Consider the following 25012-nt stretch of genomic DNA (forward strand, 5'->3'; position numbering starts at 1 on the left):
CTCATGCTGGCTTTAGGGGATTGCATTCTTAGGCTCCCATCTCTCCCTATTCATCATATAGGGAGGCTACGTACCTAACTCAGGCTTTGGGGATTGCAGTGTTGTTCCTGTGATTTCCTAGGCCCGGTGATGCTCAACATTGCAATGCCCAAGTATCTTCTTGGATTTCACCCAAGGAGCTCAAACTATTTAGTTTAACCCAGAAAAATGTAAGGGGTGACTTGATCAAAGTCTGTAAGTACCTACACGAAGAACAGAAATTGGACAAAGGGTTCTTCCATCGAGCAAACAAAGGTATAACAAGATTCAATGGATAGAAACTGAAGCTAGACAAATTAATACAAGGAAATTTTTAACTGCGAGGGTTATTAACCCTTGGAACAACTTGCCAAGGGTTGTGGTGGATTCTCCATCAGGTGGATGCTTTTCTAGAAGATATGCTCTAGTTCAAACAGGAATTAATGCAGGGAAGCCAGGGATGGTCAGGTTAAGTATGCTTGGTCCAGGGGGCTGGACTAGAGGATCTTGAGGTCCCTTCCTAAGGCCTGTATGATGCAGGTGGCCAGACTGGATGATCATAGCGGTGCCTTCCAGCCTTATAATCTATTCCCATTAATTTACTGAACTCTGAGTTAAGATTGGCATGTCTGGAGCTGCTGTGCAGTGGTCAGAAGAGTATGAGGTGTGCCTGGCATTACTGCCCCTTTGTTCTTGGCCAGTGAGCATGGAATGCCTGCCACAAGGAGGCTCTCTGGAGCCCTGAGAGCACCTTGTGCACATGATAGTTTGTGATTATTGTTCATCTGTCCAAATCAGCCCTTTGCTGCCAGGTTGTGTTTGTCCCTAGCCCTGGACAGGCACAACTGACGCGCACACTGCTTGAGCTTCAGCTAAGATACGATATTTAGTCACAAGTGAGCTGTGAGTGGATGCTCATCCTTTGAACATAGCCAGTCACAATACATCTGGGACACAGGCTGTTATTCTGAATAATTGGATCAGATTTGTATATTGTTTTTGTTAATTAAAAGCATTCTCTTCCCCCCACCCACTTCAATTGGTCCCCAAGCTTCCGAGGCCCCAGTCAGGCTTCTGAAGATGGGTGTTCAGCACGATAAATCCTTAAACCTGTCGTATAGTCAGACCAGTTTAATTCCTAGAGTAAGGGCACAAGGGACTATTCTGACCAGCCAGGCTGGCCTCCTGCCTAGCCCAGGGGAGAGAATCTCAGCCAGGGATTCCTCCATCCCACCCAGAACATCTGGTTGAGCTACAGCAAGTCTGTTAGACTCCATGTAACTGAGAATCCACCACAGCCCCTAGAGTTCTTCTAATGCTTAGTTGCCCTTCCTGGTAAAAATCTGTCTTGCTTCAGCTCCCAGCCTTTCAATCTCATTCTGCCTTTGTCTGCTAGATCCAAAAAGCATCGCTATCTTGTAGACCATGATCAAGTCACCTCTTAAGTTTCTCTTGCACAAATTCAGTAAATGGACCTTTTGAAGTCTCTCACATTAAGGAAAGTATTCCAGACCTCAAAGCATTCTTGTACTACTTTTCTGACAACTTTTCAATTCATAATCATTGGTTTTGAAATGTTGCCACCAGAACTGAACAGCTACACCCTAAGAGCTCATGTTTCCACCGTAACTTTTTAACTCCTTTCCAGAGTCACTTCTTCTCAGGGTACAGCTCCCCAGTCTGTTAAATGTGACCTACATTCTTTGTTGCTAATGTATGACCTTGCATTTGGCTGTATAGAAACACCGTTCAGATAAATTCAGCTGTCTGTGTATTTCAAATACTGTTGTACAACTGACTTGTCCCCCATCATTATCACCCCATAAATCTTTGTCATCTGCAAATTTTGCCAGCAGTGATTTTATATTTTCTTCTAGATCATTGATTCAGATATTAAAGAGCACTGGTTGAGAACAGCTCAATGCAGGACCACACTAGACGATTCCGTATTTACAACTAGCTGGAAATCTCTTATCCCGTTTAGCTGATTTAGAGTGTGCCATATTGATTTTGTGCAGTGCTAATTTTTAATCCCACATGACATTCTGATATGTCAAATACCAAGACAGCTACCTACGGTGGAAGTATACTTTGCAGGTGTAAAGATTTTGACTTCTTCACTTTTGACTTTCACTCAGTGCAAAATACATGCAAATGGAGTATTAGCCTATTCTGGAAATTGGCACAGCCTCTATACATGGGCTGAGGAGATACAAGCACTGATTTCCTTCTAAAAACCTCCTAGAAACTGAGAACACCAAAGACTGGATTTTGGCTTCCTTTCAGCCCAATGAGTAAGGGAGAACTGCCCAGCCCAAGAAACATGATCTTCACTTACTGAAAGAGCTGCATTGTGTCATATTCTGCTAAGTCAGTAAGAAGATAGAGGCATGTAAGTGGCCTGGAAAAGTACAGACTTGTAGATTTTTATTTAACATTTCTTATTTATTGCACTCCTAAAATGAATGTTACTATTGTATCGACTCACCTCAGTGCCTCTGCAGCTCAGTTACCCATAGTTGCCTCATCACCCCATTGTACGTATTTGTACTGGAAGACTATTCTCTACTAACAGGGGGCATTTGGTGTCAGTAGGAAAGACTCCAGCATTTCCCCCAGGTCCAGGTCAGGGTGCTGATGGGGCCCTGTATCATGCACTAAAACCCAAGAAGCTCAGCACTAACTGAGAGCTAGTTCCACGCTCTCACGCCCAGTGCACCTCACAGGAAGAGGAAGGAAAGCAGGAGACTATTCTTCCCTCTTTATTGACTGATGGATTCTCAGGCAGATCTGGTAATTACACTGTTAAATAATCATTAAAAAACAAATCAAGGCCTGAGGAGTTTGAAGTGAAGTTTCTAAACTGAAGCAGAAAGTTGGGGGTGAAGGGTGAGAAGATGGGCTAGGGTCTCCACTTCTGTATCACTGCAAGTCAGATTCCCTACTGCCATCACCATGACTCCAGCCTCCTGGAGTGGAAAGTCTGATGTAGGATGGGACACCATCCAGCTGTGGATACAGTTGCTTGAGTGCAGTTGGAATAGAAGGGAAGGGTTTGTCCAGATGTGGAGATATGGCGGGGGTCGAGGAGAAGCAATATTGCAGCAATGCTAGAACAGAACCACAGAGATAGCAGCAGAGTCGATTCCAGTCAGCAGGAGGGTGGGTCAGGCTGGCCACTGTGTCAGTCTCTAGGGAGAGCACCTGACCGACCCCCCCCAGCACTCACACGTTGTGGGTCTTTTTGGTGAGCTGGGGCTCCTCATCCACTAGTTTTGACTTGAGATGTTCCTTGTAAGCGAGGATATCACCCTGCCACTTTGTGATTGTCTGCTTCTCGCAGACCCAGATCTCTTGGGCAACCTGAAAACATAGGAAGTTGGTCCTTAGTGCGGCTCTGCTCACAGGGGCACTAGATGGAGGATTCCCTCTCCACCCCACAGGGGTGCCCAGGCTCTCTTGTCCCCTTTTTGTCCAGCCAAAGCAGGCAAGCAGCTGCCAGCAGTTCACTAACTCAGCTAAGCACATTCATAGCTGTTACGCCAAATTAGGTGGTCAGCATAACAGGCCACAGAATCTCACCCAGGAATTCACGCATCCAGCCCGTCACATCTGGCTGAGCTAGAGTGGGTCTGATAGAGACAGATGCCCCACTCCCAATTTACTGGCTGAGAAAAGTACTTGACGAAACACCCCACCCCCATCTTACCTGCTGGATGAGCCTGAAGTCATGGCTGACAAGCATCATTCCTCCCTCAAACTCGTTGATGGCATCTGCCAGGGCATCTATTGTTTCTATATCCAAGTGGTTGGTGGGTTCATCCAGGAAGAGCATGTGGGGATTCTGCCAGGCCAGCCACGCGAAACACACACGGCACTTCTGCCCATCAGAGAGGTTCCGAATGGGGCTCACCTGCCAAACAGACAATGCTTACAGCTTTGCAGAGGCACAGATTGCACCAGTTCCCATAGACTGGTCCTCCCGTGAGAGTCAGGATGGAGTACTGCATGCTAGAACTTGAATTCTCCATGGGCAGCACTTCTGCATCACAGCAGGGCAGCTGCAGTAGGCTCCTGTCTTGACTAACCCTTCCCCCACCACTGCACCAGGGGTCCTGCAGATTTCTGAAGCAGGAACATGGAGCAGTCAAAGATGCTGCTCATGCTTGAAGTCCTATCAGGTACAGAATTAATTAAGGTCATTATAGGGCCACATCCTACCCACAGCCCTAAATGCTGCCCTCAGTTTCAGAGTGACTGGATGTTTCTCCTAGAGCAACTAGCAGGGAAAGTTATTTTTAGCTTTGTGGAATTAAGAGCCAAATCAGCTGGGAGGAAGTATTTAATCAGAAAAATTTAAATGATAATTGGGAATCATTTAAGAAACACCTTCCTAAATGCCTAAAAAGCCACAATAGAGGAAGGCGGCCAAGTTGGTTAAAAACCCAACTGTGGTTTAGAGGGGAAATTAAGGCAGCTATTAAAAAAAAAAACACAACAGAAGAAAGGGGAAACTGATAGAAATCAATATAAAATTAGAAGTGTGGAACTGTAGAAAATTGATAAGAGAAGCAAAGGAACACAAGAAGAAATCTACGGCAAGCAGAGTTAAGGACCATAAGAAGGAGTTTTGTTTTAAAATATATTAGAAACAAAAGTATCCTGACAATGGGCCCAGTCCACTATTAGGTGGACACGGTAGAATCATCATAAATAATGAAATTTTTGCCTTTTCTGTATTAAGCACGTTTGACTTGGTAACACATGACATTTGATTGAAAATAAAATTAACATGGCACACATTAAATTAATAAAAACTGACTAACTGATAGCTTTCAAAAATGTAACCGAACAAGGAATCATCATCGAGTTGTGTTTCCAGTAGGGTTCCACAGGAAACTGTTCTTGACCCTATGCTACTTAACATTTTAATCAGTGACCTAGAAGACAAAAGTCATCACTGATAAAGTTTGCAGAAGACACAAAAATTGGGGGAGTGATAATGAAGATGACAGGTCACTGATTCAGATCAATTTGGATTGCTTGGTAAACTGAGCACAACTAAATAATACATATTTCACTACTGCTAAATGTAAATCTATATATCTAGAAACAACGTATGTAGGTCATACTTATAGGATAGGGGACTCTCTATCCTGGGAAGCAGTGACTGAAAAAGGTGTGTGTGTGTGGGGGGGGGGGGGCGTGGTGGATAATCAGCAGACTGTGAGCACTCAGTCAATGCTTTGGCCAAAATGGCTAATGCAATCCTGGGATGCATAAACAGGGAAATCTCGAGTAGGAGCAGAGAGGTTATTTTACCTCTGTATTTGGCACTGGTGTGACCACTGCTGGAATTCTGTGTCTAGTTCTGGTGTCCACATTTCAAGAAGGATGTTGATAAACTGAAGAGGGTTCAGAGAAGAGCCACGAGAATGATTAAAAACTTAGAAAACATGCCTCATAGTGATAGACTCAAGGAGCTCAGTGTGTTAGCTTAACAAAAAGAAGGTTAAGGGGTGACTTAATTACACTCTAGGTACCTACACGGGGAACAAACATTTAATAATGGGTTCTTCAAAATAGCAGAGAAAAGTAGAACACAATCCAATGGCTGGAAGGTGAAACTAGACAAATTCAGACTGGAAATAATCCGTAAGTTTCTAACAGAGTAATTAACCACTGGAACATTTTACCAAGGGTTGGGGTGGATTCTCCATCACTGACAATTTTAAAATCGAGTTGGATGTTTTTTGTAAACATCTCTGCTCTAGGAATTATTCTGGGTCAGTTCTCTGGCCTGTGTTATACAGGAGGTCAGGCTAACTAATTATAATGGTCCCTTCTGACCTTGGAATCTACATAAGCTGCTAAAGCTAAATGACTCAATTAGTCCAAACAAAAAGACCTACTGATATAATTCAGGGACTATGTTAATATGCCTGGTAGGCAAGAGAAGCGTGGGACTGGAAATCAATTAACCAAAATTTATATGTTGGAAATTAGACCTACTTGGTGGACAAAATAATAAGAGGGCAGGCTATTTCACCCATCAATCCCTTTTGTGGTTTTTAAAGGGAAAGCCTTTGGGAGGAAATTTTATGGACGACAGATGGGCTACCATGACAATTGCTGACTGTCCTCCATCTCCTGGGATCCACTGTAATATCAATGGACCTTTGTCATCCTGACACCAAGAAATTTCCTGGGTGAAGAGAGAGACCCTGATGACATTGCCAATCCCACTGGCCTGGGCTGAATCCCAAACACCATCCCCCACCCACCAATGTGTCCTTTTTCTTCTCTACCTTACTACTTTATTTTCCTCTCTCCCCCCTTTTGCCTTCTGTCCAATAAGAGTGGCTTAGCTGGCCAAGACTGCATCTTTTCCAACACTGCAACCAAACAGCTAGCTAAATGCAAGGTCCTAAACAGCCCAACACTGGTACAAGTTTGCCATGTCTCGAAGGGGCTGAGACTACCATGTTCTGTGCCCCGGTTTTTCCAGTAGTGTGGTTGAAAGTGAGAATCAATATCAGATACAGAAGCTCCACAGGAACAGCAAAGATAGAACCCTCTAGGAAATGGGATTAGACGTTAACAGCAGCCCATTTCAACTTAATTTATTCTCTTTTCCCCAAAAGGAGAGAGACTATCATCTATAATACCGTTGAAGAGACAGGCAGCAGTGCGTGCAGGTGTTTTTCATTCTAAAAACCCTTTCTCCAGCTAATGGGAAAGCCTTACCTACTTCACATTTGAAATACTTTTAACTGTTTCTTTCTTTTCTGTATCTTTAATAAAAAGGTTAAAAAGTATCCTTAATGGTGTTTTCAATCATATTAAGTAGACTGAGGACTCTGTATACTACACTCCAAACCTTGTTTAGGCTCATACATTCCATCTAAATAAATACTACAGAACTCCACTTCAGAGAGTGGCTGCAACTTAACACAAGTTCATACCACTTTGTACTGTGACCCAAGGGTCAGATCTAGAACCAAGCTAGGTCAGGCTAGGTTAGTATATGGATGGGAAACCAAGCAGACGCAAAGTCCATCTCAGACAGATCCAAGAATAATCCAAAAATAAGGGGGAGTGAAGGGTGCAGTGTAGCCGCTCAGTTCCCTTCCAACCTCCAGTGCTAAAGATGCCTCATCACAAAAAACCTAGTCCACATGGACCATGAGGTGAAGGAAAAAAGGATCCTACAACTGGCCTTCTGACAGAGACCCTGTCAACTAATGGACCCGTTTCTTTCTGTTTAGGTACCATGCTACCCCAAGGAAGTGGGTATGGCCAACAATCAAATAGTCACGGTGACCTGTGTTGCACGTGCCATGTTTTTCATTCCCGCTAAAGACAGAAGAGATTTCTAGTCTATGATGTGTAAATTGCTGGCCATCCAGGGGATGATAATCTGTGGGTTAGAAGTAGAAGCATCAATACTATATATCATCAGAGCAGACAGACTTTGGTATATTGATAAGGGAAGCTCGAGACCAAGGGGGGGGGGGGGGAAATGTATGGCTGGCAGAATTGAGAACAAAAAGAAGGAATCTTTTTTCTAATTACGCCATGAATGAGAGAAATCCCAGCAATAGTGCAGGCTCACTACTGGATGAAGATGGTAAAACTGTTAATGAGGAAGAGGCAGCAGTCTTAAATATTTCTGCACCATATTTGGAAAAAAAGCAGGATGATGTAGTCACATCACATGAACAAACTACTTTTTCGTCCATTAGTAACTAAGTGTAGCCAATGATTTTAGTTTATTTTTCACTGATTGTGTGATAGGTGTATTCATATTTACACGTTATATTAATGTATCAGTATGTTCTATCATAGATTCATTGTAGAATTCTGGAAGTATAAGATTGATCAGTATTTAGGCCTTGTCTACACTACCGGGGTAAGTCGATCTAAGTTACACAACTCCAACGATGTGAATAACGTAGCTGGAGTTGATGTAGCTTAGGTCGACTTACTGCTGTGCCTACCCCGCGCTGCGTTGACAGGAGACACTCTCCCATTAACTTACTCTTCCTGTTCCAGTGGAGCTCCAGAGTTGACAGGAGAGCGATCTGTGGTCGATTTAATGGGTCTTCACTAGACCCGCTAAATCAACAGTTCTCAAACTTTTGTACTGGTGACCCCTTTCACATAGCAAGCCTCTGAATGAGACTCCCCCCTTATAAATTAAAAACACTTTTAATATATTTAATACCATTATAAATGCTGGAGGCAAAGCAGGGTTTGGGGTGGAGGCTGAGAGCTCACGACCCCCTCCATGTAAGAAACTTGGGACCCCCTGAGGGGTCCCGACCCCCCGTTTGAGAACCCCTGTGCTAAATCAACCTCCGGTACATCGATCCCCAGTAAGTGTAGACATACGCTTAGAGGGAATCACATATTCGATATAAAAGACAGACAAGCTGAAATGCAAGAACCTGTAGGCCGAGGCCTGCAAGAATTTAGCTTAGCTATTTTAGGCCTTGGAGACAAGAAATGCTGACACAAATAAACGACCAACGAATATCCCGATGCCCCGAGATGATGGGGAAAAGGTACCAAATGGTGATATTGGGAAAAATTAGCCAGAAGATTAATTTTAAATCATAAAAATGCTGAAAAGGCACATCTGTTGCCAACATGTGCCTTAACTACAGGATACAGGTTGTATGTCAATGCTAATGAGAATAAAGAGAACCTGCACGGCCTACAGAAATCAGGGTCCCTTAAGTTTCTAGGGTACATCAGACCAATACGGAAAAAGAGGGTTGACACTTTTATGGACATATGGAAAATATAGGAATAGGCAGAAACACATTATAAAAAGGAGGTGCCCAGAGCAGGAAAATTGAGATTCCCATGGGAAAAGTCCAGCAGGAACCATCCCTCTACTGACGATCAATCCATGAGACACCCATCAGACCCTAACATTATTATTTAGGGTGTGAGTATAACTATATTTGTAACTATATGCTTGGGTAATCATAACTTTTTAATTGTAACTTTAATAAAATTTATAAAACAGACTAGACCTTGTACTTGTGAATGTCTGTGTGGTCACTATCCTTGGTCTTTATGTGTGCCTAGAGACTCTACATCTGAAGCAAGTAGAACAGGCAGCTTTCACTCTGTTAAGCTTGAAACTGTAGCCATCAGAGCCGAACCCACAGTAGTGCAATACCACATTATAAATTTCACTTTAAATAAAAGTCTATCTGAGGATATTAAGACGACTATGCTAGGGCTAAATATTTTTAAATCAATGTAGAGTTCTATAATAGCTGATTGAGATGATCTTTTGCCCACTGTTAGTTTTTCATAAATCTTTAAAAGCTGGGGAACTGGAAAAGCTGACAGGATTCAAATCAGTAAAAAAATTAGAAGATGAGGAATATAATACCATCTTTCATTTTTTTAAAAAATGAGATTACAAATTTGACTGACAAAAGTAACCACGTAGAAGTAGTATTCTTGATTTTTGTAGCCATTGATCAAAAAAATTAGCACTACACAATATCAATAAGGTACACATTAAATGGATTAAGAACTGGCTAACTAATAGATCTCAAAAAGTAGTCATCAATGGTAAAGTTTCTAGTGGGGTTCTGCAATGATCAGTACTAGGCTGATCACTGCTGATAAATCTGTGGATGACAAAGACTGGCAGAGTGAAAGTAATTATGAGGACTGGGTAGTTACATACAGCCGTCTGGAGTGCATTGTAAGCTGGGATCATTCAAACAAAATGCATTTTAATACAGTCAAATGCAAAGCTCTTTATCTAGGAACAAGGGATGCACGCCAGTGCTTGACAGAACAGGACACTATACCTGGAAAGCAATCACTCTGAAAAAGATTTAGGGATCATAATGGACAAGCAACTCAACATGACAAGCATCTTCACGCACCGACTTGCCAACCTAGCGAGGAGAGCTTTAAACTAAGGTTCAAAGGGGGCAGGTGATAAAAGCCCACATTGTGCATAATTAAGGCAACCTTAACAGAGGGGCTAGATGGCAAGGGTAGGGTGAGAGGACATGGAAAGTTACAGTAGGGTCAGAGGAGCAATAAGAGGGAAATCAGTGGGGGAATCTATTCAGCATCTTAGATGTCTATACACAAATGCAAGGTGCATGGGGAATAAATGGGAAGAACTGGAAGAATTAGTACACAAGCTAAATTATGACATAACTGACGTCAGAGACTTGGTGGGATAAGTCTCATGACTGAAATATTGCTACAGGGGGTATAGCTTGTTTTGGAAGGACAGACGGGAAAAAGGGAGGAAGTGTTGCATTATACATCAAGAATATACACACTTGTTCTGAGGTCCAGAAGGTGAGCAGCAGTTTAAAGTCTCTGGATAAAGAAAAAAAGAGGGGGGCTGGAAAATAGGAGTGACATCATTGTAGGGGTCTACTATAGACCACCAAATCAGGAAGGGGAAGTGGATAAGACATTTCTGGAACAAACAGAAGTTTCCAAGACACAAGACTGGGTAGTTATGGGGGAAATGTACCCAGATATCTGTTGCAAAAGTAACATGGCGAAACAGACTATGTCCAATAAGTTCATGGAATGTATTGCAGACAAATTTTTGTTTCAGAGAGTGGAGCAAGTAGCCAGGGACAGCCTTTTTAGACTTGATTCTGACCAACAGAGAGGAATTGGCAGCAAATCTGGAGGTGGAAGGCAATTTGGGCAAAAGGGATCATTAAAATGGTAGATTTCATGATTCGAAGGAAAGGAAGGAGCAACAGCAGCAGAATAAGGACAATGGACTTCAAAAAAAGCAGATTTTAAACAAACTCAGAACTGGCAGGAAAGGTCTCATGGGAAGAAAACCTAAGAGAAAAAGGAGTTCAGGAGATCAGGCACTCTCTCAAGGAGACAAGATTAAAAGAGGAATACAAAAGAATTGCATAAGAATGTAAGGACAAAAGGCAATAAGAAGAGGGCTATTTTAAAATACATTAGGAAAAAGGTAACCACTACCTCAGTAAGGAAGTAGAGCTAACAACAGATGATGTCAAGGAGGCCGAGATGCTTAATGCCTACTTTGCTTCAGTCGCCACTAAAAAGGTTAACGGTGACCAGATACACAATTAGTATTAACAACAAGGGGGGAAATGAACACAAGCCAACATAAGGAAAGAACAGGTTACAGAATATTTTGATAAGTTAGATGTAGTCATGTTGGTATGGCCTGATGAAATTCATTCTAGGGTACTTATGGAACTAGCTAAAGCAATCTCAGAACTGCTAGCAATGATCTTCGAGAACACATGGAGGATGGACGAGGTCCTGCAGGACTGGAGAAGGGCAAACATTGTTCCCCTTTTTAAAGATAGGTACTAAGAGGACCCCATGAATTATAGAGCAGTCAAATCTAACTTCAATACCTGGAAAGATATTGCAAAAAAATAAAATAAAAATAAAATAAATTATTCAACAATCAATTTGTAAGTACCTAGAGGATAATAAGGTGACAAGGAACAGCCAGCATGGATTTGTCAAGAACAATCATGCCAAATCAACCCAATGTCCTTCCTTGATAGGGTTACTGGCCTAGTGGATAGGAGGGAAGCAGCAGATGCGATGTATCTTGATATTAATAAGGTTTCTGACAGTCCCATGTGACAGTCTCATAAGAAAATTAGGGAAATGTGGTATAAATAAATTTACTATTAGGTGGGTGCACAACTGATTGAAAGACCATACTCAGAAAGCTGTTATCAGTGGTTCGATGTGAAACTGGGAGGGCATATTGGAGTCAGTCCTGGGTCCAATAGTACTATTCAATGTTTTAACTAATGATGACTTGTATAGCAGAGAGGAGAGTACGCTTACAAAATCTGCAGATGACACCAAATTGGGTGGAGTTGCAAACACTGTGGAAGTCAGGATTAGAATTTAAAAGGCCCTTGACAAATTGGAAAATTGGTCTGAATTCAACAAGATGAAAGTCAATAAAGACAAGTGCAAAGTTCTACACTTAGGAAGGAAAAAAAATCAAATGCACAACAACACAGGGAATAACTGGCTAAGTGATAGTACTGCTGAAAAGGATCTGGGGATTATAGTGCATCAGAAATTGAATATGAATCAACAATGTGATGCTGTTGTGAAAAAGGCTAATTCTGGGGTGTGTGTTAACGGGAGTGTCATATGTGGGACATGGGAGGTAATTGTCACGGCGTACTCTGCATTGGTGAGGCATCAGTTGGAGCACTGGGTCCAGTTCTAGGCTGCGTTCCCTGTAAGCTGCACTGTCGGGTGGCCGCCCAGGAGTGATTCAAGTGCACACTTGATTAGCAGAGCTGCGTACAGCAGCGTGTGTTCAGGTGCCCCTCCACCCACTGCTTTGCAGCCATGTTGTTCCTGCAGCTGCTCCCAGGACCCTCCTGCTGGCTGTGCAGAGCAGAGGGAGGTAGGGAGGGAGAGAGAGAGAAGAGAGGTGTTGATGCTAGGGTGTCTCCTTTCCCCTGCACCCTATCTCCACAGAGCAAGGGAGAGGGGACAGGGCCAGGACTTGCAGCAGCTCTGAGGTCTGAAGGAGCCTTCCGTCCAGGCAGTGTGTGCCTTAAAGAGATAGCACATGGTCTCTCAGAGACTTCCCCAGCAGCCAACACTCACACAGCCTCTCCCCTGCCCATGTACCCCATCTCTGCAGAGCGGGAGAGAGAGGACATGGCTCACGCAGAGCAGGAGAGCTTTCAGTGAGTGCCTTAAGGAGACAGTGCACAGTGTCTCAGAACCAGCAGACAGACAGAGTCTCTCTCTCTCTCTCACCCACACACACTCCCTCCCAAAACATACTTTTATTACTGTTGTTGTTACTTCTTGCACATATATTCTCTGTAATTATATTCAAAGTGTGTTATTTTAGTTTTTTGACTGGTCTATGCATTTCATAATTTTTATTTCACTCTTACTGCTCAAAGAATTAAATTTAAGTGAGAGTTCTAAAATGCCTCACCTGTCCTGGCTGGAGTAATTATCCCTATGGTAACTTTTAAAAAATAAATATATCATAACTAGGTTTTTTGTTTCTACTTGTGGGGCACATTACCTGGGTGTACATAACAAAATTTATTCTGCACATGGATGGAAAAAATTACAGGGAACACTGGTTCTAGGTGCCACATATAAGGAAAAAATTGGACAAAATGGATAGAGTCCAGAGGAGAGCAACAAATATGATAAGGTCTAGAAAACGTGACCTATGAGACAAGGTTAAAAAAAAATGGGCATATTTAGTCTTGAGAAGAGACGACTGAGGGGGGAACTGATAACATATGTGAAGAATATTAAGCGTTGTTATAAAGAGGACTGATCAATTGTTCTCCACGCCTACTGCAGGCAAGAAGTAATGGGTTTAATCTGCAGTAAGGGAGATTTAGATTAGATATTAGGAAAAACTTTCTAATGAGAAAGGGATAGATCATTGGAGATTTGTAAAATCAAGTTGGACAAACATGCCAGAGATTCATAGATTTTAATGCCAGAAAGGACCATAATTTAGTCTGATCTCCTGTATAACAGGCCATAGAACTAACCCAGAATAATGCCTAGAGCAGATTTTATAAGAACGTCCAACTGTGTTTTAAAAATGGTCAGTGATGGAGAATCTACCACCACCGTGGTAAATTGTTCTAATGGTTAATTACCCTCACTGTCAAAAATTTACACCTTATTTCTGTCTGAATTTGTCTAGATTCAACTCTCAGCCACTGGATCACATTAGACCTTTCTCTACTACACCAAAAAGCCCATGACTAAAGATTTCTTCCCCCATGTAGATGTTTATAGACTAATCAAGTCATCACTTAGAATTTTTACAAGGCATGTTTTCTAATCCTATCATCCCTCTCATGGCTCCTCTCTGAACCCTATCCAATTTGTCACTTCTTGAATTGTGGGCACCAGAATGGGACAGTGTTCACCAGTGCCAAATACAGAAATAAGATCATCTCTTTCCTCCTACTTGAGATACCCGTTAATGCATCCCAGGATTACATTAGCTCTTTTGGCCACAGAGGCACACTGGGAGCTCATGTTCAGCTGATTATCCACTTCTCAGGATGAGCTATCGTGAGCTGTAGCTCACGATAGCTCATGCTCAAATAAATTGGTTAGTCTCTAAGGTGCCACAAGTACTCCTTTTCTTTTTGCGAATACAGACTAACACGGCTGTTACTCTGAAACTTCTCAGGATGGAGATTCTACCACCCCCCTAGGGAACTCATTCCAGTGCTTTACCACCCTCCTAGTGAAATAGTGTTTCCTAATATCCAACCTAGACCTCCCCCACTGCAACTTGAGACCATTGCTCCTTGTTCTGTCATCTGCCATTACTGAGAAAAGCCGAGCGTCATCCTCTTTAGAACCCCCCTTCAGGTAGTTAAAGACTGCAATCAAATCCTCCCCTCACTCTTCTCTTCTGCAGACTAAATAAGCGCAGTTCCCTCAGCCTCTCCTCATAAGCCATTTGCCCCAGCCCCCTAAACATTTTCTGCAGGGGAGAGGAGTAGATAGGGTCCAGAGTGACCTAGACAAATTAGAGGATTGGGCCAAAAGAAATCTGAGGAGGTTCACCAAGGACAAGTGCAGAGTCCTGCACTTAGGACGGAAGAATCCCATGCACCGCTACAGACTAGGGACCGAATGGCTAGGTAGCAGCTCTGCAGAAAAGGACCTGGGGATTACAGTGGATGAGAATCTGGATATGAGCCCCAGTGTGCCCTTGTTGCTAAGAAGGCTAATGGCATATTGGCATACTGCCTTAGTAATAGCAGTGCTAGCAGACCGAGGGACATGATCGTTCCGCTCTATTCGACATTGGTGAGGCCTCACCTGGAGTACTGTGTCCAGTTTTGCACCCCACACTACACTGGAAAAATTGGAAAACGTCCAGTGGAGGGCAACAAAAATGTTTAGGGGACTGGAACACATGACTTATGAGGAGAAGCTGAGAGAACTGGGATTGTTTAGTCTGCAGAAGAGAAGAATGAGGGGGGATTTGATAGCTGCTTTCAACTACCTGAAAGGGGGTTCCAAAGAGGATGGATCTAGACTGTTCTCAGTTGTAGCTGATGACAGAACAAGGAGTAATAGTCTCAAGTTGCAGTGGGGGAGGTTTAGGTTGGATATTAGGAAAAACTTTTTCACTAGGAGAGTGGTGAAACACTGGAATGCGTTACCTAGGGAGGTGGTGCAATCTCCTTCCTTAGAAGTTTTTAAGGTCAGGCTTGACAAAGCCCTGGCTGGGTGATTTAGTTGGTGTTGGTCCTGCTTTGAGCAGGAGGTTGGACTAGATGACCTCCTGAGGTTCCTTCCAACCCTGATATTCTATGATCATCCAGCTCATTAATGAAGATGTTGAATAAAACTGGCTTCAGGACAGACCCCGGGACACTCCGCCTGATACCGACTGCCAGCTAGACATCGAGCTGTTGATCACTACCCGTTGATCCCAACAATCTAGCCAGCTTTCCAGGGTGGATAAAAATCAGATTTTTTTGATAAAATGCTTTTTGAGGAAGAAACCTATCTAAAGATAGTTTTAAATTAAGATATATCTTTGAGCTATAATGTCTCCTCATGGAATAGGGAATATAAATTCTAATTCTACAGTATGAGACAATATATTAATGTAATGTTTAAGAAAAGTTTTGTGAATGAGTTCCAATTGTTCCTGGATTAGGGACTTAACCTTATGTGGTTCCAGGGGCTTCAGAATAGATTATTTAGGTTAATCTTTCTATCTACCCACTAGGACTCAGTGGTCAGTCTAGAAGATACCATCAGAGATGCTTAGTTTTGCAGTTCTCAAACTGGGGATTTTTGTCTCCACAGATAACATACTTGTTAGCAGCACAAATGTTTTTAAATAAATAAATAAATGAGGTGAGAAATAACAGATCTCAACCCTATTGTGTCTCTGCAAATCCGTGTACACAGTCAATCCCTTACCTCTCTCTAAAAGTGCAAAGTTTCAAAAAGTTCAATGAATAGAAGATTGTTAGGGGAGGAATAGATCTGGACAAGGAGAAGTAGTCTAGAGATAATGCGAGAAGGAAGGGACATGCAGTAGAAACAAGAGTGAAACTGTTTGAGCAGCATATTCCAGAAGTCTTGAGGTCCTTCTGAGTGTAGCCTTCATTGATTTGAGATCTACGATACCATTCTCTCACTAGAGGAGAAAACCTATAATGGCAGCAGGCTGTAAGAGAGACCCAGTTTGGGAATATTTTAATGAAGTTCCTCTACCTGTGGGTAAGACAGGCATACATGCAAAATGCAAGCAGTGCAACAAAGAAATGAAAGGCCTGATTGCCTGAATGAAACATCACCACGAGAAGTATTCCTTCTCAGGAGGAAGCTGCACTGATGATGAAAGGAACATGTCTGAACATGCAGGATCTTCAGGTTGGTAAACATTTTTATTTCATACTTCTTTCTTAAGGACTGCCTGTCTTCCTTCTGGACTATTCTTGAATTCTCATGTTTGAGCAAAAAATATAGTACCATAGAGTAACAACTATCATTTTAGATGCTGTTGTGATAAAAAATAGATAGCTGAAATAGGCAGATCTTCCTTTTACAATTTCACCTTTAAAGTAGTATGGAGTGTCAGTGAATGCAATGAGGAATACTAAATGAGCAGTATGGTAATAATAATTAAATAACTGCATTGACTTATTTTGTTTAGGAGAATCCATCCTCAACATACAGGATTCTGAAGACTATCCACCTTCAAGATCACCATCATTTTTTGTAGTGTCAGAGTTATCGCCAATGACAGTGTTTCAGTCATATCATGTATGTCACGTAGCCACAGTATATCACCTGTAGCAAAAAGAAAAAAAACCCTCCATCTTCCAGAAACAACCATAGGTAAGTTTGTGATAAGAACTCGCAGATTATAAAAAAAAGGTAATTGATGAAAAAATTTCCCGGTTTGTTTATGCAAAAACTCTCCTTTCCGTACGATTGAGAACCCACAGTTCATTAACATGGTTCAGTCATTAAGACTAGGATACAATCCACCCAGCAGAGCAGATGTCTCACACAAATTGCTGGATAAAGTGTATGAAAGAGAAATTGAGCAGTGTGCAAAAAGTCTAGAGGGTGAAATGGTTAACCTGAGACTTGATAGGTGGAGCAATGTCCACAATGATCCCATTGTATGTGCTTGTGGGACAACAGAAGGGAATGTCTTCCTGACAGAAACAATTGATACATCAGGAAATGCACACACAGCAGTATACTTACAAGTAGCAGCAGTAAAAGCTATACCAAACTGAAAAAAAATTTCAAATGTTTAGTACGCAGCTTGGTCACAGACAATGCTGCAAATGTATCCAAGATGAGAAGAAATTTAGGAGTGAAGAGAGTCCCAAGCTAATAACATATGGTTGCAGTGCTCATTTGATGCACCTCCTAGCCCAAGACTTCAGTGTTCCAGAAATAAGAGCTAATAATGTTGAAATTGAAAAATACTTCCGTAACAACCACTTTGCAGCAGCTGCTCTGAAAAAAGTGAGAGGAACCAAGCTAACTCTCCCACAAGACGTGCGATGGAACTCAGTAGTGGACTGTTTTGAGCACTGTATCAAGAACTGGCCTAATCTGATGACAGTTTGTGAACAAAATTGTGAAAAAATAGATATCATGGTCACAGCCAAAGTTCTCAACATTGGACTTAAGAGAAATGCTGAACACATGCTGAGTACCCTGAAGACTATTTCTGTAGCCTTGAACAAAATGCAGGAAAATAGCTGTTTTATTGCTGGTTTCAGAGTAACAGCCGTGTTAGTCTGTATTCGCAAAAAGAAAAGGAGTACTTGTGGCACCTTAGAGACTAACCAATTTATTTGAGCATGAGCTTTCGTGAGCTACAGCTCACTTCATCAGATGTATGCCGTGGAAACTGCAGCAGACTTTATATATACACAGAGAATATGAAAAAATACCTCCTCCCACCCCATTGTGCAGCTGGTAATAGCTTATCTATTATCTATTCTTATCTATTGACGCTGTTGAAATTTGGATGGAACTGAGTGAGCTTAAAAAGAGAAATATGCAATGACAGAGTTAAATTACAAGGATTAAAAAAATCGAATGCGACAAGCACTATCTCCAGCTCATTTTCTTGCAAATATTCTCAATACTTGGTACCAGGGTCAAACCTTAACTGCTGAAGAGGAGGAGTTGGCTATGACATGGACATCCAGCAATCATCCCTCCATAATGCCAACTATAATAAAACTTCAGAGTTAAGGGTGAAAAACTCAACAAATATGTTTGCTGATGATGTTTTAAAGAAAGTCACATCAGTGAACTGGTGGAAGTCACTTTAGCACTTGGATTCAGAGACTGTTGAAGTGATAATCTCACTTTTAACAGTAGTAGCTTCTTCTGCCGGTGTACAAAAAATAATTTTCTTCCTTTGGACTAATTCATTCCAAATTGAGAAATCATTTGGAAAGCTTGTTTTTCTTTTCCAGATTATGAACAAACAGGAAAATGAAGATGAAGACAACAGAGTTAGCTGCAGAAGTCAATATTTTAAGTTTCTCATGTTGACCTGGCTGACATAGTAGATTTAATTTTTGTTTTAATTTCATTTAAACAAGTTTAACAAAAACAAACCTGATTTTAAAAAACTTGAAAGTTTAACTAAATTCAGAAATTCATGCGCTTGTTTTGTTAAATTATATGTTTGCTGTTGAAAAAAAAAAAATCCAGAATACATAATGTTTTAGTTAAACAAAACAATTTAAATGTCTGTCTGGTGATGTTCTCCTCCTACAGCATGGCAAGAAAATACTCCAAATATTAATGATTAATCTGTTGAATTGGAGATATTTATGAAGTCTTTGGGAGGAGAACTATCTGCTTCAATTACCTTTGGTAAATGAAATAACCAAATGATCATTCATTTTCTGATATAGCTGTAAAACTAATCTGAAAAGTTTTCACACTAAATCACTTTAAAAATGTATAGTGTGTACCTTCTAAAAATGAAACCTACATCTATCTCTGAGTTCTGAAGAATATGTATTAAGGTTATACCAGCCAACAAGAATGCACTTTTATGAAGAAATCCATGATTAAATTGAGTCTTCCTGACCAGTGATTTAAATCAAATCCACCTTATAGTCCATTCATCCAATCCATACTTTTTTAACTTGCTGGCAAGAATATTGTGGGAGACCATATCAAAAACTTTGCTAAAGTCAAGGTATATCATGTCCACTGCTTTCCCCATATCCACAGAGCCAGTTATCTCATCAGAGAAGGCAATCAGGTTGACCAGGCATGACTTGCCCTTGGTGAATCCATGTTCACTGTTCCTGATCACTTTCCTCTCCTCCAAGGGCTTCAAAATTGATTCCTTGATGACCTGCTCCATGAGATGATGGAAGCAAGTGTTTGGTGGTAGGCTAAGTTCCCTCTAAGCTACACGGCTTGACAGCAGCCTACCAAGGGCCCCAGCCCGGCCCAGAGCTGCCACAGCGGGGAGAGGTGCCTCTCCCGCGGCCCCAGCCCAGGTGCAGCCTGCACCCCAAACCCCTCATCCACAGCCCCATCCAAGCCCACACCCCAAACCTCTGCCCCAGCCCTGAACCCCCTCCCATACTCCAAACCCCTCATCCCCAGCTGGAGCCCTCACCTCAACCCTTGGAGGCCTTGCAGGAGGAAGTGAAGAGGCACACAAGTGGTGAGTGGATGGCTGGCTGGCTGGGGGAAAGGGGTGGGGGGAGGAGAAAGAGGTGTGCACATGTTAAGCAGCTGGTCAGTGGGCCTGGAGGTGGAGCGTGGGGGAGGAGGAGGCTGAGAGGGGGCAGGCCAAAGAGTCCAGGCATGCACAGCCTCTCCAAATGGAGGAGTCACACACCACCCATGAAGTTGACTATGGCTCACCGTGGTCAGAACCTACCAATGGCACAAAGAATCCCAGCTGATCTATGCCACTGCACCAAAGGAAGCAAAGCAAACATCCTCCTTCTCTGCCACCACAGCTATTCCACACAGTGAGCCAGCTAATCAATCCCAACGGCATAACCCAGGCACCAGCCACGGCACAGAACGTTGGGATGGCCACACAGGATCAGACCCAAAGTCAGTCTAGTCCAGTATCCTGTCTCCCCCTCAGCAAGTCTGTGCTGCTGTTGGAGACTAAACTGGACCAGATGTGACACAAAACCATCTGGGGCATCTAACAGGCCCAGGAGGCAGAACTCTGAGAGGAGCTGGTGAGGTGTGAGTGATTCCGTAGTCACCAACCTTGGAGCCAAGCATGAGACCCTGCTCCCTTGCCACACACTCCCTGTTGATTAACGGAGTTGTTTCCCCACAGACTGGATGGGAGATTGGAAACAGCCTTTTTAAATACTGAGGAGGTGCTCGACACTGTAGCTCTGGGGCCACAAGCTCATAAGTGGGAGAGGGCTTGCACCTCCATTCCGCAGTGTAGCCCACTGCCCAGTAACTCCAGATGGCTGGCAGGTGAACAAAAGGAAAATGGTGGCTCTGCATCCTGAGTATCACTCAAAGAGGAGGCCCCATGGAATAGATGCCCACTGCAGTCCACACCTACCTGCTGCTTCCCCGTCAGCCCATATCTGCCAATGATCTTCCTCATCTCCTCCTTCTCCTTGATCTCTGGGTAACACTTCATCATGTACTCCAGGGGTGAGAGATCCAAGTCCAGTTGCTCTTGCAAGTGCTTGACAAAGAGAAGAGCAACTTCAGGACAGCACAAGCAGAGATCCCAGTCACCTGCTGAGAGTGAGTTCATAGCCAGCAAGCCTCTCCCAGCCCCTCAAACCTCTTCGCCTGTGTGGGTACAAGCTGGGGAGCAGGAAGCATAACTTCAGTTACACCTCCATCCCCAGATCACAGCAACCCATACCTGCCAGTGCCTCAGTGTGGTAAGAGGCTCACAAGGCATAAGGAAGCAACCTCCGTATCAAACAGAACTCTGGTAAAGAACATCATGCTTTGTGCTGTACCAAGCACAGAGTTGCAGTCTCCAGTCCAAGGGATCAGAGACAAAACAGACAGGCCCAAAGCAGCACTGTCACACCTTCCAAGGGAAGCAGAGGTTGCCACCATGGCCTGCTCAATAGCCACACGCAGCAGGAGGAGACATGAGCTAGAAGGAAGTCCAGAGCCCTTTCACTGAGAAGCAGCTCTTCCCCATTCCGAGCGCTGTGCTGTGACTAACGAGGTGCCTCTTCACCTGGAAGCACAGCCTGTGACCCAGCAAGCAGGAGCTAGAGACACTTAAGCCAGGCTTGGGGGAGGGGCCTGGGGAGAAGAATGGAGAGATGAGACCCCTCTGTTCCCAGGTAGTCATCCCCAGCAGCCTGGGACATTCCTCACTGCCCCTGCAGGGATTACCTGGTGGTATCTGCCAATTTTCACATGTGAGTGTTTGCGAATCATCCCATCTGTGGGCAGCAGCTGGAAGGAAGACAAAGGCATTTCACAAGGGAATGGCAGACCAGCCACCCCTCCCACAATAGGGCATGTTAGCCTGCTCCAGCTGATGGGAGACAGCTGGCTTGAGTGGCTGTGGCAGCAGTGAACCATGACCCTATCACTTCTCCTCTCCCGCAACCCTATTTTACTTCCTGGGGTCAGTGAATGGGTCATGTGTTGTAATAATTGCCCCTACAAATTTATTCTAATTGTGAGCTCAACTGGGAAACTAGATAAAAGTTTACACAGTGTCACAATAACCTATAACAGTGTTGATTGGACTAATTCAGTCTTTCGTCTCAACAAAATGTCTCCTGATATAACTCAGGGACTGTGTTAAGATCAAGCTTTGTAAACAAGAGAAGGGTGAAACTGAAAAACCAGGGAAGCAAAATTGGTGAGTCAGAAACTAGACCTAATCAGCGGGCAAAATAAAGAGAGATGGGCTATTCCACCCATGCCTCCCCTTTTAAGGTTTTTTAAAGAAAAGATGTTGGGGAAGAAATCTGACTACCGCACTGCTGGCTGAAGGAAAAACTAGAGAAAGGGAAGGAGCTGGCTTCACCATCATAGCTGCCACCCCCAACATCTCCTGGGACCTGGACCTTCTTCATCCTAATCCTGAAAGATGTCCTGACCAGATCAGGCCAGAGAGATGGAGCCAGATGACACCACTAGTTTCACCAGCTCCAGCTTAATCCTAAAAAACCACCTGGGATGTGAGACTGTCACTCACCCTTCCCCCTTGTGTTCTTTTCCTTCTCTACCTTATTTCTTCTCTTTCCTATCCCTCTCCTTTTTCCTTCTGTCTAATACAAGTCTTCCTTATCCAGCCAAGACTGTATATTTTGCAACATTGTTTTAAGTTTGTGACCAGGAAAAGGTAGCTAAATGCAGTGCCCTGCATAACCTGATGTTGGTTCAAGATTGACAAGTCTAATCAGCTCCTCCAAGACCATATGCTCTGCCTGTGTTTTTCCAGTACTGAAGTTACAAGTGAATGTCAATATCAGAGACAGACGCTGCACTTTCTTTCTTTGCTGTTCTTTCCCCCCTGCTTTGTGAGTAATTGTCTTGTTTTGTTTTCTAGGAAATGGGATTGGACTTTAACTAGGACAGCTTCAGCCCATTTCAAACTAACTTCTCTCCTTTGCAGAGGAAAGTTATTACTAGCTTTAATACCATCTACAAGACTGTCAAACAAGGGTTTTCTAAAATCTCTATCCAGCTAAAAGGAAAGGGAACAAGAAACATTAAAATTAAAGCCTTAATACTTTATATTTCAAATGCTTTAACTGTTTTCCTTCTTTCTGTATCTTTAATAGAAAAGCTTAAAAGTTTTTAATGATGATTGCCATGGTACTAAGCAGGCTGAAGTCTATGTATACAAAGCCCCCAACCTTGTTTGAAATGGTTTAATGTTGCTAACATGACCCAGTCAGTGTTCATCTTTGACTCTTTGGACCCATGTACTCCACCTACAATAATACAACAGAGGCTCTGTACAAGGAAGCATTTTGGGTGCTGCAGGTGACACCAGGGCTGTAGGGGTGGGGAAGAGAAGGAGAAACAGCCATACAGGAAGCATACCTCTCCTGTGAGCAGTTTCAGCAGCGTTGACTTCCCAGCACCATTGGGTCCCACAAGTGCCACACGTGTGTCCAGGTCAATCCCGAACTCCAGGTTATTATAGATCCAGGGCTGCAATCCACAGGGGAGACCGTGAGAGGGGTCACACCCCAAAACACCTGGTAAACTGTGATGAGCAGGCCCAGCTTGGGCACTGATAAGCCACAGTTGCAAGAGCTGAGCCCCCCACCATGCTACAGTCTGATGGGGAAGCTGGGCCAGTGGCCTCAGGGCCCAAACAAGGGGAGGGGGAAATCTTCATGCAACACAGGCAAGCACAGCACCAAGTGTGCCTGGGAACAGAGAATACTCACCCCATCCTTCATGTACTTGAAACTGACATTCTGCACCATGATGACAGGAGGGGGGATTTTCCCACATGGTGGGAAATAAAACGACAGAGTCTGGGAACAAAACACATCCCCATGTTAAGTTTCTGCCACACCCAGGGTACCAGGGGAGCCCTGCAGTTCCAATATGACTTGGCTTCCAGGTATGGAGGAGCAGCTGCCTGCATCTGTGGAGCCCAGAGAGCACCAAGATGCCATGGAGTAGTTGATAGCTTTACAAGTTGCTCCTAACAGCCACCAGGTCAAGCAGGCCTGTAACTCACTAGCAGGAGGTTTGTTGTGACATTCAGCCCATTGCCGGCGACTGCCTACCCATTCTGCTTCCTTTGTGGGGTAGGTGTGTTCATGTCTCCACCCCACTTTAATCCTTCAGCGGAAGGGAGGGGCTGCTCCCCCACCCCCAAGCCATTCAGCATTCATTGCTTTGCTTTGGATCCCTTGGGAGGGTTGGACAAGCCTCCTCCCGCACACTGGGATAAGAAGCCGCTGTGTAGTAGCCCCCCCTGCATTCTCCTTTGGCCAGTCTTCTGTTAGAGCTGATGCCCCATTTACTGCCCCCCCCCCCCCCCGCCAGCCATTCCTGCTTCCAGCTCTGATGATTATTCCCAGCTGCAGCTCATTTTACTTCTCCAGCCATATTTATAGTCCTTGTCTCCCACAGTCAGCCCCACTTCTCCAACCTACCTTATCATTCACCACCCTCTCTGTTAGCCCGGAAGCCATCATTTTCTGAAGAGTCTTCTCTTTGCTTTGGGCCTGCCTAGCCAGCTTGGCACTGCCATGACCGAATCGTGCAATGTAATTCTGTAATGAGACAAGGGATTACCTTGTGGCAGCTGCCATGGTGGGGTGCACATGGGAGAAGACTGAGAACTGCAGCCCAGTTAAATAGATACCTTCATGTGGGCAATCTGATCCTGCTCCCAATGGAAACGCTTCATCTGATTTTCTTCCAGCTCCAGCCGGGTCTTCACATACTGATCATAATTCCCCTGGAGCGAGAGACCACAGGCCATGAGATAGCTCCCAAAGGCCACGCCCTCCCTGCACATTGCTGAAACAAGATGCCCAGGCCTCTTGCAAGGAGGTGCTCTCTAGACTGCACAGTCCTGCCTTGGAGCCAGGGATGGGTCTGGGATGGAGTTGGTAGCCTAAACAGGGGTCTCCTCCTCCCCCATCCCAGGCACTTGTCACACGCTGGCCCCATTCACTCACCGTGTAATACTTCAATTTGCGGTTGTGCATGTGGATGATGTTGGTGCAGATGCCATTCAAGAAGTCCTGGGAGTGGGAGATCAGCACAAGGATCCGTTTGAACCTGCAGCACCACATGGCTATTAGAGGCCCAGCTGGGATGAGACTCCTAGGCTGGCAGCCCTGCCAGGGACCAGGAAGGATTCATGTCCACTACGAACCACTCTGGATTCCCTCCCATTACAGAGAGCCAGGTGCTGCAAGAGCTTTAGGGAAAGCTCCTAGGCTCAGTCCCAGGAAAGAGAATGATTCCT

At 43.8% G+C, this 25012-nt stretch overlaps 1 protein-coding gene across 5 annotated transcripts in view; it reads right to left on the reverse strand.

The window, feature by feature from the left end:
* Positions 1-2765: 2765 nt before the first annotated feature.
* The window catches only part of ABCF2 (ATP binding cassette subfamily F member 2), a 29394-nt gene continuing 7147 nt past the window's right edge, over positions 2766-25012 (reverse strand). For 4 of the 5 annotated variants that reach the window (XM_073334991.1, XM_073334989.1, XM_073334992.1 and 1 more), the window contains 9 exons: positions 24720-24822; positions 24401-24496; positions 24189-24308; positions 23469-23558; positions 23116-23226; positions 21445-21507; positions 20639-20767; positions 3728-3931; positions 2766-3381 (listed from right to left, as the gene is read on the reverse strand). In XM_073334991.1, coding sequence (XP_073191092.1) covers positions 3244-3381; positions 3728-3931; positions 20639-20767; positions 21445-21507; positions 23116-23226; positions 23469-23558; positions 24189-24308; positions 24401-24496; positions 24720-24822 — 1054 coding nt within the window. In that variant the 3' untranslated portion in view covers positions 2766-3243. Of the gene's footprint in view, positions 3382-3727; positions 3932-4575; positions 5424-20638; positions 20768-21444; positions 21508-23115; positions 23227-23468; positions 23559-24188; positions 24309-24400; positions 24497-24719; positions 24823-25012 lie in introns of those variants that run through there. The other variant, XM_073334993.1, reaches the window with a different exon arrangement.

This window comes from Lepidochelys kempii, chromosome 2 (assembly GCF_965140265.1).
Source record: "Lepidochelys kempii isolate rLepKem1 chromosome 2, rLepKem1.hap2, whole genome shotgun sequence".
NCBI lineage: Eukaryota > Metazoa > Chordata > Testudines > Cheloniidae > Lepidochelys > Lepidochelys kempii.